This window comes from Enhydra lutris, unplaced genomic scaffold, assembly GCF_002288905.1.
Source record: "Enhydra lutris kenyoni isolate GAN:26980312 unplaced genomic scaffold, ASM228890v2 scaffoldscaffold90, whole genome shotgun sequence".
Classification (NCBI taxonomy): domain Eukaryota; kingdom Metazoa; phylum Chordata; class Mammalia; order Carnivora; family Mustelidae; genus Enhydra; species Enhydra lutris.
Genome location: NW_019154174.1, coordinates 2,175,997 through 2,189,564, shown reverse-complemented (window position 1 = coordinate 2,189,564; position 13,568 = coordinate 2,175,997). Strand labels below are relative to the sequence as shown.

General features: G+C 50.1%; 1 protein-coding gene across 1 annotated transcript in view; it reads left to right on the top strand.

Annotated features, from left to right (window-relative positions):
* The window catches only part of LOC111162285 (eukaryotic elongation factor 2 kinase), a 60,602-nt gene that overhangs the window by 45,449 nt on the left and 1,585 nt on the right, over positions 1-13,568 (top strand). The window contains exons 12-17 of the mRNA XM_022526585.1: positions 2,842-2,919; positions 3,758-3,820; positions 4,882-5,016; positions 5,173-5,361; positions 8,783-8,907; positions 12,845-13,023. Coding sequence (XP_022382293.1) covers positions 2,842-2,919; positions 3,758-3,820; positions 4,882-5,016; positions 5,173-5,361; positions 8,783-8,907; positions 12,845-13,023 — 769 coding nt within the window. The remainder of the gene's footprint in view (positions 1-2,841; positions 2,920-3,757; positions 3,821-4,881; positions 5,017-5,172; positions 5,362-8,782; positions 8,908-12,844; positions 13,024-13,568) is intronic.

Genomic DNA, 13,568 nt, shown 5'->3' with positions numbered 1-13,568 from the left:
ATAGGAATTTTAAAAAGAGACTTTGCAGAGATGTCACCCTTGCACAGACCTCAGGTGCTCTTTAAGCTCCGCTCTGGGATTGCTCCAAAGGTTCAGGTTCACTCTTGACTGCTTTTCAGAGTTTTTGAGGGAAGAAAAAAGTAAGAGTAGCCAACATTATGGAATCATCACTATGGGCAGACACTGTTCTTTTTTTTTTTTTTTAAAGATTTTATTTATTTATTTGACAGGCAGAGATCACAAGTAGGTAGAGAGGCAGGCAGGCAGAGAGAGGAAGAAGCAGGCTCCCCGCTGAGCAGAGAGCCTGATGTGTGGGTCTCGATCCCAGGACCCTGGGATCATGACCTGAGCCAAAGGCAGAGGCTTTAACCCACTGAGCCACCCAGGTGCCCCAAGGGCAGACACTGTTCTAAGAGCTTGATAGATAATCTCCTTTAAGCCCCAGCAACCCATGAAGTAGAGGTAGAACCATTTTTTATTTCCCCTTTTTTTTTTTTTTTTTGGACTCTGGGATCATGACCTGAGCCAGAGGCAGACGCTTAACCAACTGAGCACCCAGTCACCCCTTTTTGTTTCTTTTGTAGTAGATTTCATTCTAGAATTAGAATAAATTTTAGAATTTCAGAATAACTCATTCATTCTCATGGTTGAAAAGGTACAAAAAGATTAGTAAGGTGAAAAGCCTGTCTCCCATCTGTCCCTTAGGCACCCGCTTTTTTTTTTTTTAAAGGCTCTCCCTGCTCAGCAGGGAGCCCAATGTGGAGCTCAATCCTAGGACCCTGGGATCACAACCTGAGCCGAAGGCAGAGGCTTTAACCCACTGAGCCACCCAGGCGCCCCGCCCCCCGCTTCTTGTCCCTGATCTCAGCAGCTACCTGGGCAATTCTGTCGTGATCCCTGATTTAGAGATGAGGACCCTGAGGCGCAGGAAGGTTCAGCTACTTGGTCCCAGTCACTCAGTGATGGAACGAACCACGGTTCAAATCCAGGCCTCTGGCCTCAAACCCACCCTCTGTACTGCTGCTGTCCTGTGTTGCTTTTCTCCGTCTTGGAGTGGGTAGTATCCCCCCCATCTCTCAGATGAGGAAACAGGTTTGGGAAGGCTGGGTGCCTTGCCCGGGGTCCCCGAACCCAGCTGTGAGCTCTCTGTTGCTCAGGGAGGGACTGAATCCAAAGGGTGGGAGGAGGGGTCCTAGGTCGTGAGGAGCCGGCTCCCCGGAGCCCCTGGGTACGGCCTGCACTCCGTTTTCTAAAGCAGCCTTTCACTCAGCACACCCAGCACTTCGGTCACATGGCTGTAAATTATATCTCAGTTTTAAAAATTGAGATACATTTTAAAAAAGAAACCAGAGTAGCCTTTTAGTTCACACAGAACGAAAGCCTTGAGGGGAGGTAGAGGAGAAGTCCGTGCTTCTAGAAACAAGGGCAGGGCCTCGTCAGGATATGCAGCTCCTCCGGGTGGCGGGATTCCTGGCCAGACCTCTGCAGAGGCTGAGGAGAGGGACCCGTTTATGCCGGTGACCCCAAACGTCTTTTAAATATGTATTTATTTAAGGAAAAGAAAATGGCTTATCTATAGACACATAGTAAGTATGAATTCACCAAAGTGGTTTTACCTGGAGCAGGAAGGGGATAGGGTAGGGAGGGACTCACAAGAGGTCTAGATTTTAGCAGTAATGTTTTTTCTTTTTAAATATTTATTTATTTATTTAACAGAGAGAGAGAGGGAGAGAGATCACAAGTAGGCAGAGAGGCAGGCAGAGAGGGGGGAGCAGGATCCCCGCTGAGCAAAGAGCCCAATGCAGGGCTCGATCCCAGGACTCTGAGATCATGACCTGAGCCGAAGGCAGAGGCTTAATCCACTGAGCCACCCAGGCGCCCCAGCAGTAATGTTTTAATTTCATTTAAAAATAAAAGATCCAAGGCACCTTCATGGCTCAGTCATTAAGCATCTGCCTTCGGCTCAGGTCATGATCCTAGTATCCTGGGATCAAGCCCAGCATTGGGCTCCCTGCTCAGCGGGAAGCCTGCTTCTCCCTCTCCCTCTGCCCCTTCTTGTGTTCCCTTTCTCACTGTGTCTCTCTCTGTCAAATAAATAAATCTTAACCAAAAAATAAAAAATAAATAAAAGATCTGAAGTAACTAAGGCCTCATGTTAGGAGCTGACAAAGCCAGGTGATGGGTGCACAGGAGCTCATTTTAGTATTCTCTGTTCTTAGTGGCGTGTTTTAAATACTTCTTAGTAGAACAAAGAAGGAGACTTGAAAGTATGAGTGGGAGAGGGATCCAGGCGACGTGCGGATATAGCCGGAATGGGATGCCGGTAGACAAGTGACTGAAGTTTTATAGATTCTGAAATATCTAGAAGAATAAAAAACATGTCCCGGTTTGGGTAGAGGACTTCACTGTAGTAAATATTGTTCTCAGTGCTACATTTGTGTCCGTGGGTCCTCTCGCATCCTCCAGCCTTTGTTTTTCTGCCTGTGAAATGGGTGAGCTGCTGTTAGCACTTGCTGTGACACATACTCAGTGAGTGGACCCGCACTTCATCCCCATCCTTCGATGTATGTGCCGTATGAATCCCTGGCTAAGGAAACCGCTGCCCCATGCCAAGCTGGTGGGTCACAAAGCTCAGACTTGAGCTCAGACAGTCTGGCCCCAATCCCAAGCTCTCTGCCGCTACTTTGTGCTGCTCCCTTGTCACCCAACCAGCAAGGGCAGAAGGAAGAGAGTGTTAACTGAGGTGATAGGACAAAGGAGAAAGAGCAAATGTCTGGGATGTCCAGAAGTCACCACCACTCAGAGGACCACTGAGACCCTAGAATCATCTTCTCTCCGTAGGACTCTGAAAACAGTGGAGACAGTGGCTACCCCAGTGAGAAGCGGGGTGAACTGGATGACCCAGAGCCCCGCGAACATGTAAGGAACCCTCAAGGAAATGAGACCAGAGCATTCTATTGCCTCATTGTCCAGGAGGATGGAAAAGGGTGGGGGGACGTGAGTGGTCTTGAGAACATAAATGGATACACAAGATCATTTCAGATCCAAATAAATGCAGGGCAGAAGATAAAACAGGGTCATGTGGACCAGAAAGTTTAGTAAGGGGACAAGTAAGGGGAATTAGGGTTGAAAATGTTGGACTGCTCTTAGGGCAGAGCTGGAACCTCTGGTTGCTGGGTTGGGATGGTGCTGAGTAGGCTCCCCAGCTTCCCACACCGTATTCCTCTGTGTCTCCAGCGGAGGACAGGTTCCCAGGGCCACCCCGCAGCATCCTGGGGAGGGGTGACTACGGCAGTGTCTTCCATGTAGAGGTTTTGCCTTGTGCCAGAGTGGAGCCTAAGCCTTCACACTAGTCTTGCCCAGAACCCTTTGGTCTCAGTTTTCTTACTGCAAATGAGACTGTCAGGGGAACTTGGGTAAGAGGAAGGAGGTTGTCTTCGTGCTCATCTGCCACGATCCTGTGCTGTTAAGTCATTTCCATCTGTGCACACAGAGAGGGTGAGGGCAAGGCTGTGGGCACACAGGCACACGGGTCCTGCTTGTTACCCAGCATCCTCTCTGCCTGGCGCACATGAGTTCCAGCTGCCCTCCCTAGGGGACAGTCCTGTCCCTTAGGAGGAAGGTTCCTGGGAGGAGGGTCCCCTGGGCATGAGGGGGAGGGCTGTCCCCTACGAGGTTTCCCCTGGAGGTGGGGTGGGGGCTGGTTCTTGGGAGGGAGAGCTGCTCCGTGGCTCACTCTCCCCTCCTCCTCCCTCAGGGCCACTCAAACGGTAACCGGAGGTACGAGTCAGACGAAGACAGCCTGGGCAGCTCCGGACGGGTAATGCGCCCCAAGGCGTCCTTGTCATGGCTGCGTGCTTGCCTTTTCCAGCCTCTTTCTCCCCTCTCCTGTCACTCCTGCCTGCCCAGGCGCCTCACACACCAGCTGAAGGAAGATTTTGCAAAGAAGCCAGTCGCCTTGGCATATACTTTTTGATCCCCTGACCTGGGCGGGCCACCGGGGCATCTGTGGAGAGGAATAGAGAAGAGTAGACCAGCCCGTCCTGGAGGGTGGTTTATAAGGACCACAGCTCACACGTCAAAGTTATGCCCGTGTGACGTCGTGGCATTAGTTAATTTACTTCCTGCAACCACCCGGAGAGACAGGCTGACGTTAATTCATCCCCGTTTTACATATGAGAAAACTGAGATTTTAAGCAGCTTTCCGTGGGTTAGCCAGCAAGTGTCTCTACACAGATCACTTACACCACGCGGTATTTACCGCCTGGACAAGGTCTCAGGTTCAACCTGAGTAGGGGGTTCAACCGTGGTGCTGTGGACGATTGGGGTAGGCCCTTCTTTGTCGTGGGGGCGCCGTGTGCACTGCAGGGTGTTCATTGCACATGGACACGCAGCTGCCTGGCTCTGTCCTGTGCAGACCTTCGGAAGAGAGTGTCCAGCTGGGAGCATGATGTGTTTCCAAACCCATTACCCAGAGCATCGTGTGAGTGCACAGAGGCAAGCGGAGTGGATTTGTGGCAGGGTCTGAAGTCAGACTTTTCTGGTGCGTTGTATGGGCCATAGGCCAGCGGGGCAGCTTAGGGTCCAACCTCTCCAACCAAACCCTGCTTGATAAATGAAGGGGAGACACTTTGAACGGCTGCAGTGTGTCTGCTGGCCTTTGTGCTGTGATATTCCCTCAGTGCCCATAAATTGGCAGGATTTGAGGGATTAGAAATGGAGCTATGTTTGTCCAAGAAAATTTGATACCTTAAGGGTTTGCTCGCTGCCTCTTGCCAGCCAGGCTCGTGCGGTAGGAGCAGCCGACGGCTGGGGATGGCCCCTGTGTCCCCGCCCCTCACTCCTTGACCTGTAAACCTCCGGCCCTGTTCTCTCCTGCAGGTCTGCGTGGACAAGTGGAATCTCCTTAACCCCTCCCGCCTCCACCTGCCGAGGCCTTCCGCCGTGGCCCTGGAAGTGCAGAGGCTTAATGGTCTGGACCTTGAGAAGAAAATCGGGAAGTCCATTCTGGGGAAGGTACCAGCGATGCCCGTCTCGGAGCCCTCTTGCCACTGACCCAGAGCCCAGCCCATGCTTCTGCCCCGCTAATCACTTCCTCCTGCAGGCTGGCTGGGCGGCCCAGGGGGTATAGCTGCCCAGACAGCGGGGCCAACACCCAAGTCTGTGCGGCAGGTGCATCTGGCCATGGCGCGCTACCATGAGGGCGGGCGCTTCTGCGAGAAGGATGAGGAGTGGGACCGCGAGTCAGCCGTCTTCCACCTGGAGCACGCAGCCGACCTGGGCGAGCTGGAGGCCATTGTGGGTCTGGGGCTCATGTGCTGCCAGCTGCCCCACCACATCCTCGCCGATGTCTCTCTGAAGGTGGGGGTGGCAGGGACCCAGCCCTGGGCGGGGGGTGGCGGGGCACTCGGTCATCCTCCTCCCCACCCTGCAGGTCTGTGCATGCCCCAGAAACTTCCTGAGCACCAGTTTGGGGCCAGGCAAAGCCGGTTAGCGGGAACTGGTGGGATTGGGCTCTGCCCCTGGACAACAGGTGCAAGGTGACAGTTTCTAGGCAGTTAGGACCCTGTGTGAAGGGAGAATAAGACGATGTTGGGGGGAAGCAAGTGGAGAAGGGCCCCCGAGTGGGTGTCGCGGGGTCAGTGGAGGCTTCCTGGTAGCAGGTTTCTAGCTGTGTCCCCAGCAGTGAGAACAGAGCCTGACACGCGGTACGTACTCCGTGTACACTTGCAGAACAGATGAAGAAGGTGACCTCTGAGTTAGACCTAAAAGCTGAGTGGGATTCCGCCAGGCAGGGGGAGCAGAAGTGGCAGGACGGTCAGACATGAGCAACTTCTTTGTTGAATCAGATCATAGTTTTAAATACTAATAGTGCGAATATGAATAGTTTAAATAAAACGAATCATTTAAATACTATTTTAAATAGTCCCCATGTCATGATTACAGATGTGACATGCTTTTGAGTTTTATCTGCATTACCAATATTTTCTCCATCCCTTTCCTTTCATCAAAAAGGCCAATCAGACTCTAATCTGTGGAGGGGCGCCTGGCTCAGTCAGTGGAGTGTGTGACACTTGATCTCGGGGTTGTGAGTTTGAGCCCCATGTTGGGTGTAGAGATTACTTTGAAATAAAATCTTTAAGCTGTGCCTGGGTGGCTCAGTTGGTTATGCATCTGAGTAAGCAGTTAAGCGTTGATTTCAGCTCAGGTCACAATCTCAGGCTTGGGGGATGGAGCCCCACTGTTGGCTCTCTACTAGGTGTGGAGCCTGCTTAAGATTCCCTCCTTCTCCTGCTCCCCGTCCCCAGCTCTCCCTTTCTAAAATAAATAAGTACATAAATAAAATCTTTCAAGGAAGAGAGTTCCTGATAATTCCAGTCGGCTGTCATGAGAGCACAGAGCTGGTTCTAAGATACAGCTGCCTTTGGCCTGTATCCCCAGCGTCTGTCTCCAAGCCTGGCACAGAGAAAGATCTGAGGCCCAAATAAAGTGATCTCAAAGCCCAGAATGAGTGGTGAGGGGGGACGTCTCCCGTGACCTCAGGCTGTTGAAACACACCACACGCTGGCAACCTTGTAGAAGGATTGAGAAGCCATTGCAGTTTCCCCGTCGGTAGGCATCCCGACGGCCTGTCTCTGGTGGGTGGACGCTGGCAGCTTCCGCTAGCAGAAGTGGGGTTGGATAGAGCTTTGCGGTTAGGACTGGGAAGGCAGGCAGGAAGTGAACTGTGTCCCAGCAGGATTATGGCTTAGCAAGTAAAACGATGGGCATGAGCCCTGAGAAGCTGCTGTGTGTTCTCGAAAGCCCATCACCCACTTTATCCAGTGCCCCCTTCTTTGGAACCTTTTTATTGTTGTTTTCTTGCTGAGGCATTCATTTATTCCATACTTGCTTTTTGAGTCTCCTACACTTGGCACTGTTCTAGGTTCCCACTCTCATGGAGCAAACTTTTCAGGTGGGGAAGGATGTAGTACAAACCATAGTTAACAAAATCTTTCCAAAGAATTAAAAATAACTAGCCTTTATTGAGCACTTCCTGTGCCAAGCATTGTTCTAATACACTGGGGAAAAAATTAGGACAGAGAATGTGACAGAGTGGCTGCTGGATAGACCTCTCGTGTTAGGACACAGGTTCTGGCTACAGGGGAGGCAAAGAAATGTAGCCTTTAGCTGGTCAGCCATGTGCTGGCGAAAGTATGGTGGAGGAGGCTGGATATGGGGACAGTGGGTGGTCTTCTTGAAGCCACAAGGTTGAGAAGGGCCTCGTAAGCTGATAAAGAGGGTTTGGGATTTGTCTCTGAGTGAAGTGAGAAGCCACAGAGTGGCTTTTGAACAGTACTGTGACCTTGACTTGGCCTTTAAAAGCATCTTGGGGGAGGGGCGCCTGGGTGGCTCAGGGGTTAAAGCCTCTGCTTTCAGCTCAGGTCTTGATCCCAGGGTCCTGGAATTGAGCCCCACTGCGGGCTCTCTGCTCAGCAGGGAGCCTGCTTCCTCTTCTCTCTCTGCCTATCTCTCTGCCTACTTGTGATCTCTGTCTGTCAAATAAATAAAATCTAAAAAAAAAAAAAATCTTAAAAAACAAAAAAAAAAGCATCGTGGGGGAGCAGCATGGAAGCAGGTGGGAATGGGCAGTGTTGGTGGGACTGTCACATGGGGCAGCCACACTGGGAGGCAGTTGGGCAGAGCCTCCAAAGTCTAGGCTTAGAGTTACATGTGACCCAGCAGTTCCCCTCCAAAGTATCTTCCCGAAAGAATTAAAAACACACATCTGCATGAAAACTTGTAACAGATGTTCATAGCTGCGTTATTCACAGTAGCCAAAAGGTTTAAACAAACCAGACACCCACCAACTGATGAATAAAATGTGGTATATCCATACAGTGGACTGTTAACATTTGGCCGTAAAAAGAACAAAGCACTGATACATTAAAAGCTTTATGCTAAGTTAAAGAAGCGAGTCACAGTAGACCAGGTAATGCGTGATTGCGTTTATACAAAGTATCCAGAATGAGAGAACTTTCTAGAGACAGAAAGTGTGCTAGTGGTTACTTAGGCCTGGGTGAGATGGGGCATTTGAGAGGTGACGGTGGAGGTGTTTTGTTTTGGTTTCTTCTTGGGCTGATGAAAATATTCTGAAATTGATAATGGTGATAGTTGCACATTTTGTGAATATACTAAAACCCACTGAATTGTGGGTTTAAATGGATGAATTGTACAGTATGCGAATTACATCTCCATAAAGCCGTTAAAAACTTTTAAAGTTAAAAAATAAATACATAGGGCACCTGGGTGGCTCAGTTGGTTCAGCAACTGCCTTCAGCTCAGGTCGCGGTCCCAGGGTCCCCGGATCGAGTCCCACATTGGGCTCGCAGCTCCACGGGGAGCTGCTTCTCTCTCTGACTTTCTCCCCTCTCATGCTCTCTCTCACTGTCTCTCTCTAAAATAAATAAATAAAATCTTTAAAAAATAAATACATATACATAAAAATAAAAACTTCTTATATAATGGAAGCAGGGAGCCCTACTGGAGAGAGAACATGTGGTTCTCTAGAGGAGAGTGGGCCAAGCAGGGGTGCCTGGGTGGCTCAGTCGGTTAAACGTCTGCCTTCAGCTCAGGTCATGATCTCATGAGATAGAGTCCCACATCACGTTCCCCACTCAGTAGGGAACCTGCTTCTTCCTCTCTCTCTCTCTCTAAAATAAAATAAAATAGAGTGGGCTAAGCTCCCATTCTTCCTTGCCTTATCTCTGTCTCTCTTCCCCTCTTTGGTTTGTATTAACAGGAAACAGAAGAGAATAAAACCAAAGGATTCGAATACTTACTGAAGGCGGCTGAAGCTGGTGACAGACAGTCCATGATCCTGGTGGCTCGGGCTTTTGACACGGGCCAGAACCTCAGCCCAGACAGGTACTGTGGCTGTCGCTCAGGTAGTGCTGGTGGGATCTTGGGCTGCAGGTGGGGGCTTCCCTCAGTATCAGCACAGACCCGGGTTCTGGGCTTGGCTCCCCCATTCCCAGTCTCCTGCTGGGGGTAAGTCATTTCTCCTTCCTGATCTCAGCCTCTTCCTGGTATGAAATGGGAGTAATTAAAGAACCTGTATCCCAGGGTGGTTGTGGGAGGGTTAATTGAGAGATGCCTGTAATTCCCAATATGCATGGCAGATAGCAGGAGATAAATGACGGACCTCTTAGCCATTGTGCAAAGAAAGGATTTGCTTTTGCACCAGAATAGTAGTCCCTAGATGATAGGATTAAGGGTGGTTATAATTTCCTCTTTCTACTTTTATTTTTATTTATTATTTTTTTATTTTTTTAAAGAATACTTTTATTTTTATTTACTCTTTATTATTTTTTTGAGAAAGAGAGTCGGGCGGGGGTGGGGGTGGTAGAGGGAGAGGGAAAGAGACTCGGATTCCCTGCTGAGCATGGTGCCCAGTGCAGGGCTTGACCCTACAAGCCCTGCGATCATGACCTGAGCTGAAAACAAGAGTAGTCGCTTAACAGATCAAGCTACCCAGGCATCCCTCTACTTTTATTTTTATTTTTCATTTCGGAGAGAGAGAGGAAAGGAAGGAAGCTCTGGCTGTGGGTGATTCAGGCCTAGTGTGAGTTTCCAGAGTGGCTCTGAGTCCCCAGGAGGCTACGACTCTGGGGGCGCCAGCACTTTTCCAGTTGTGCCCTCGGGCCCAGGGGTCAGGACTGGTTTCTGCAGTGGGAGGAAGAAAGGGTGGCCCAGCTTCACCTCATCTCCTTGGCTTAGCCAGTGGGAAGCCCCAGAGGTTCCAACAGTGGAGATTATTTGGAGGAATTGAACTGGTCAAGGGACCCATTGCCCAGCCCTGTGGCTCCCACTGGGTCACAGCCACCCATGCTATCCTTGGGAGCCCATGGCATTCTGGATGGGAGCAGGGCAGGCATGTCCATTGTCTACTCCTACAGGGTTGGAGCAGTCTGGAATCTCCCCTCTCTTTGGGTCAAGGTCTCATCTCCCCTCCCTGCATCAAGACTGTAGCCGTATCATATGCAGCTCTCAGTGTCTAAAATGTCTTGATTCGTAGCATCCTTCCTGTTCTATGTATCCCACAGCCCCAAAACTGACCAGATAGCTACTGTGGGACAATAATGCCCCTTTTTACTTGGACCGTAGCTTCATGTCTGTGATTTTATCTCACTGAGAGTAAGAATCGTGTCCCTTGCCTCTCTGTAATCCCAGCGCTTATCACGGGGCCTGGCTTAGTAGTTGAGTGAGTGAACCAGCACCTCTCTCGGACTCAGAGCAGGTCTTCTGAGCCCCGTTGTGTGGGTGACTCAACTAGGTCTGAGAAGGGAAGGGACTTGCCCGTGGTCACCTAGCTAGCAAGTGACAGGGCCAAATCTTGGGTTTTCTCCCTCCAGTGTACTGTGCACCAGCCAGCTTCTCAGTGGACTCAGAGCTCCACTGGTATGGAGAGGAAGTGAACAAAAAAGACATACTGTGATTACCTCAGGTCCAATGCCAACATGTATGGTACCCACTGAGTGCAGGGGTGGGGGAGCCTGGCACAGGTGGGAGGGGCTGGAGGTGGGCATTGCAGATTTGTCTCTGAGGTCCTTAGGAAGGCTTTCCTCTGTGTGTTTTCTCCTCATGCCTTTTGTTTACCTTTTTTTTTTTTTTAAAGATTTCATTTATTTATTTGACACAGAGAGAGAGATCACAAGTAGGCAGAGAGGCAGGCAGAGAGAGAGGGGGAAGCAGGCTGCCTGCTGAGCAGAGAGCCCGATTCAGGGCTCGATCCCAGGACCCTGAGATCATGACCTGAGCTGAAGGCAGAGGCTTAACCCACTGAGCCACCCAGGCACCCTTTTTGTTTACTTTTTATTCAAGATGATAGTGTTTTGTTTTGTTTTTGATTTGTTAACATTTTTTTTTAGATTTTATTTATTTATTTATTAGAGAGAGAGAGAGAGAGTGCGCACAAGCAGGGGGAGCAGCAGAGGGAGAGGGAGAGAGAGAAATAGACTCTCCACTAAGCAGGGAGCCCGATGCGGGGCTCGATCCCAGGACTCAGAGATCATGACCTGAGCCCAAGGCAGACGCTTAATTGATGAGCCACCCAGGCTCCCCTGTTAAGAATTTTTTAATGTTAAAGCTATCAATTCTTAGGCATATGCTTCTCTTTTAAAAAAAAAAAAAAATGTTTTTCAGGGTTGGTTGCCATCCCTGTGGGGGGAGGGGGGCCACATTTCCACTTGTTGGCCATCATTACTGGGTTTGGGGCAACTGGTTTTTAATATTCGTATAGTTAAATCTATCACGATTTTCTCTTATAGCTTCTGCTATAGTCATTTTCTTATTCTTCTTCCTCATTCCAAGCAGTTCCAGCCTCTTCCATTCAGGGAGCGTTAATTAAGGGCCAGCTCTGGGTAAGGCAGGGCCCCATGTAGGCCCAAATTTGCGTTTCTGTGGTTTCAGCCTTCTCAGAAGTTACCACTTAACACGGGAAGGAAAAGTCCTTGGAAATCCTGAGGCAGGGGGGGCACCCTGACCACTTGGGGTAGAGTGGGGTGGGGCGGGGGGTGGGTAGAGATTAGGTCCTTTCTCCTCTTTCCGGTGTAATGCACAGATGATTTGCCCTTTCTGTGAAATAAAATGGAATCCGTGTTCTCTCCTGAACCCCATGCCAGCCAGCCACGTGGTTACGTTTATTCCTTCGGCCTCCGTGAGGGAGGCTGAGCTATTTGCCAGGCCCCGAGAATGCAGCAGTGGACAAAACAAAGTTCCAGTCTTCTTAGAGCTTATGTTCTAGCCAGCAGAAACCATGTTAAACGAGTGAATAAGTAAACAGGAGAATTGCAGATTAGGGTGGTTGTAGGAAATGAGGTGTTTGGGGATGATGCTTCCAAAGAGGTAACATAGGAGCCGAGGTTGGGGGGATGGGGAGTCAGGTATGGAAAGGCAGAGAATGAACGCTCCAAGCGGAGGGAGCAGCAGGTGCAAAGGCCAAGGGGCAGATGGGGTCTGGCATGTTCAGGGAAGAGAAGGGGGCTCAGCCAGTCTGGCGTTGAGGAAGGTTAGTGGGAGTGAAGATGGGGGTGGCCCCTGGTGAGGTGTGAGGTAGGGCCTCAGAGGAGAGGCCAGCAAGGCACTGGCGCTGTGGCTCCTGGAAAATTTCATGAGACCCACAGACTTTCTTATCTGCATCTCTCTTTGCTCTTTCCTGATGTGCTATAAATAGTTACTCACATGCTTAGTTAGTACACTCCAAGAAAAGAGCCCGCTGCCCTGTTTGCTCAGTATTTCGTGTTGTGTAGATGTGGGTGGAACATGTCTGCCCTCGGTGGCTTGGCCGTTCTTGTGCTATAGTAGGAGAAAGAGTTGAGGGTAGAGGGGCAGAACCAGAGAGAGAAGCCCGCTATTCTGGGGAGAGCCCCAGATTGTGCTGGAGGAGAGCCAGAGCTGGCCAGCACTGGCAGAGGCCTTGGCAAAAGGTCCCCCACCCACCTCTTCTCCTACTTGAGTCATAGGGCGGATTGGCTGGTGTCCCAGCCACTGCTAATGCTAGCCCAGAGTGTGACTTTGTACAAACTAGAAAAACAACCCCCCTCCTCAAGATAATCTACACATCTGTTGGAAAACTGTGTAATACACCAGTCTTGCAAGGGAAAGCTACTTGACTGCTGTCTTAATGTGTAAATCTGCAGTGCGAATGACAGCCCTTAGATGTGGTAGCATTGGGCACTAGGGGTCATGAATCATAGGTGGTGGCCCTGCTGGGATCCCTGATTTGTCCCTCCTGCTGATGGACCTCCTCCCTCTTGCCTGTTGCCATGGTAACTTCTAACTTTTCCTTTCCATGTCCTGGAAGGTGCCAGGACTGGCCGGAGGCTCTGCACTGGTACAATACTGCCCTGGAGATGACGGACTGTGATGAGGGCGGTGAGTACGACGGGATGCAGGATGAGCCTCGGTACACGCTGCTGGCCAGGGAGGCGGAGATGCTGTTCACTGGCGGCTGCGGGCTCAAGAAGGACCCACAGAGATCAGGTAAGGCTTGACTGTGCTGCCCCTGGTGGGGTGGGGGTGAGGAGGATCGAGCTGGGCTGGGAGGGATGTAATTCCTCCCTCAGTGGGCATTACAGCAAGACACAAGACTGAGTCTCTTCTTTCACTGGAGAGGAGAGAGATTCCTACCGCTTTATGGAGCTGGTATGCAGATGAACACTTTTGTTTTAATGGTTACATATTAGGAGTTTGATATTTCTGCAGTTTTAAAAATTGAACTGACACTTTTATTACATAAAATTCACCGTTTTTAAGTGTATGGTTCAGTGGCTTTCAGTATATTCGTCATGTGGTACAGCCATCACCACTATCTAATTTCAGAACATTTCTGTCCCCTGTTAGTGGTGATTCCCCGTTTCCCTGCTACCCCCATCCCTGGCAGCAACCAACTTACTGCCTGTCTGCATGGATTTACCTGGATGTTTCATATAAATGGTATCATACCATACGTGGTCTTTTGTATCTGGCTTCTTTCACTCAGCAAAATGTTTTCAGGGTTCACCCATATTATAACATGTATCTGTACG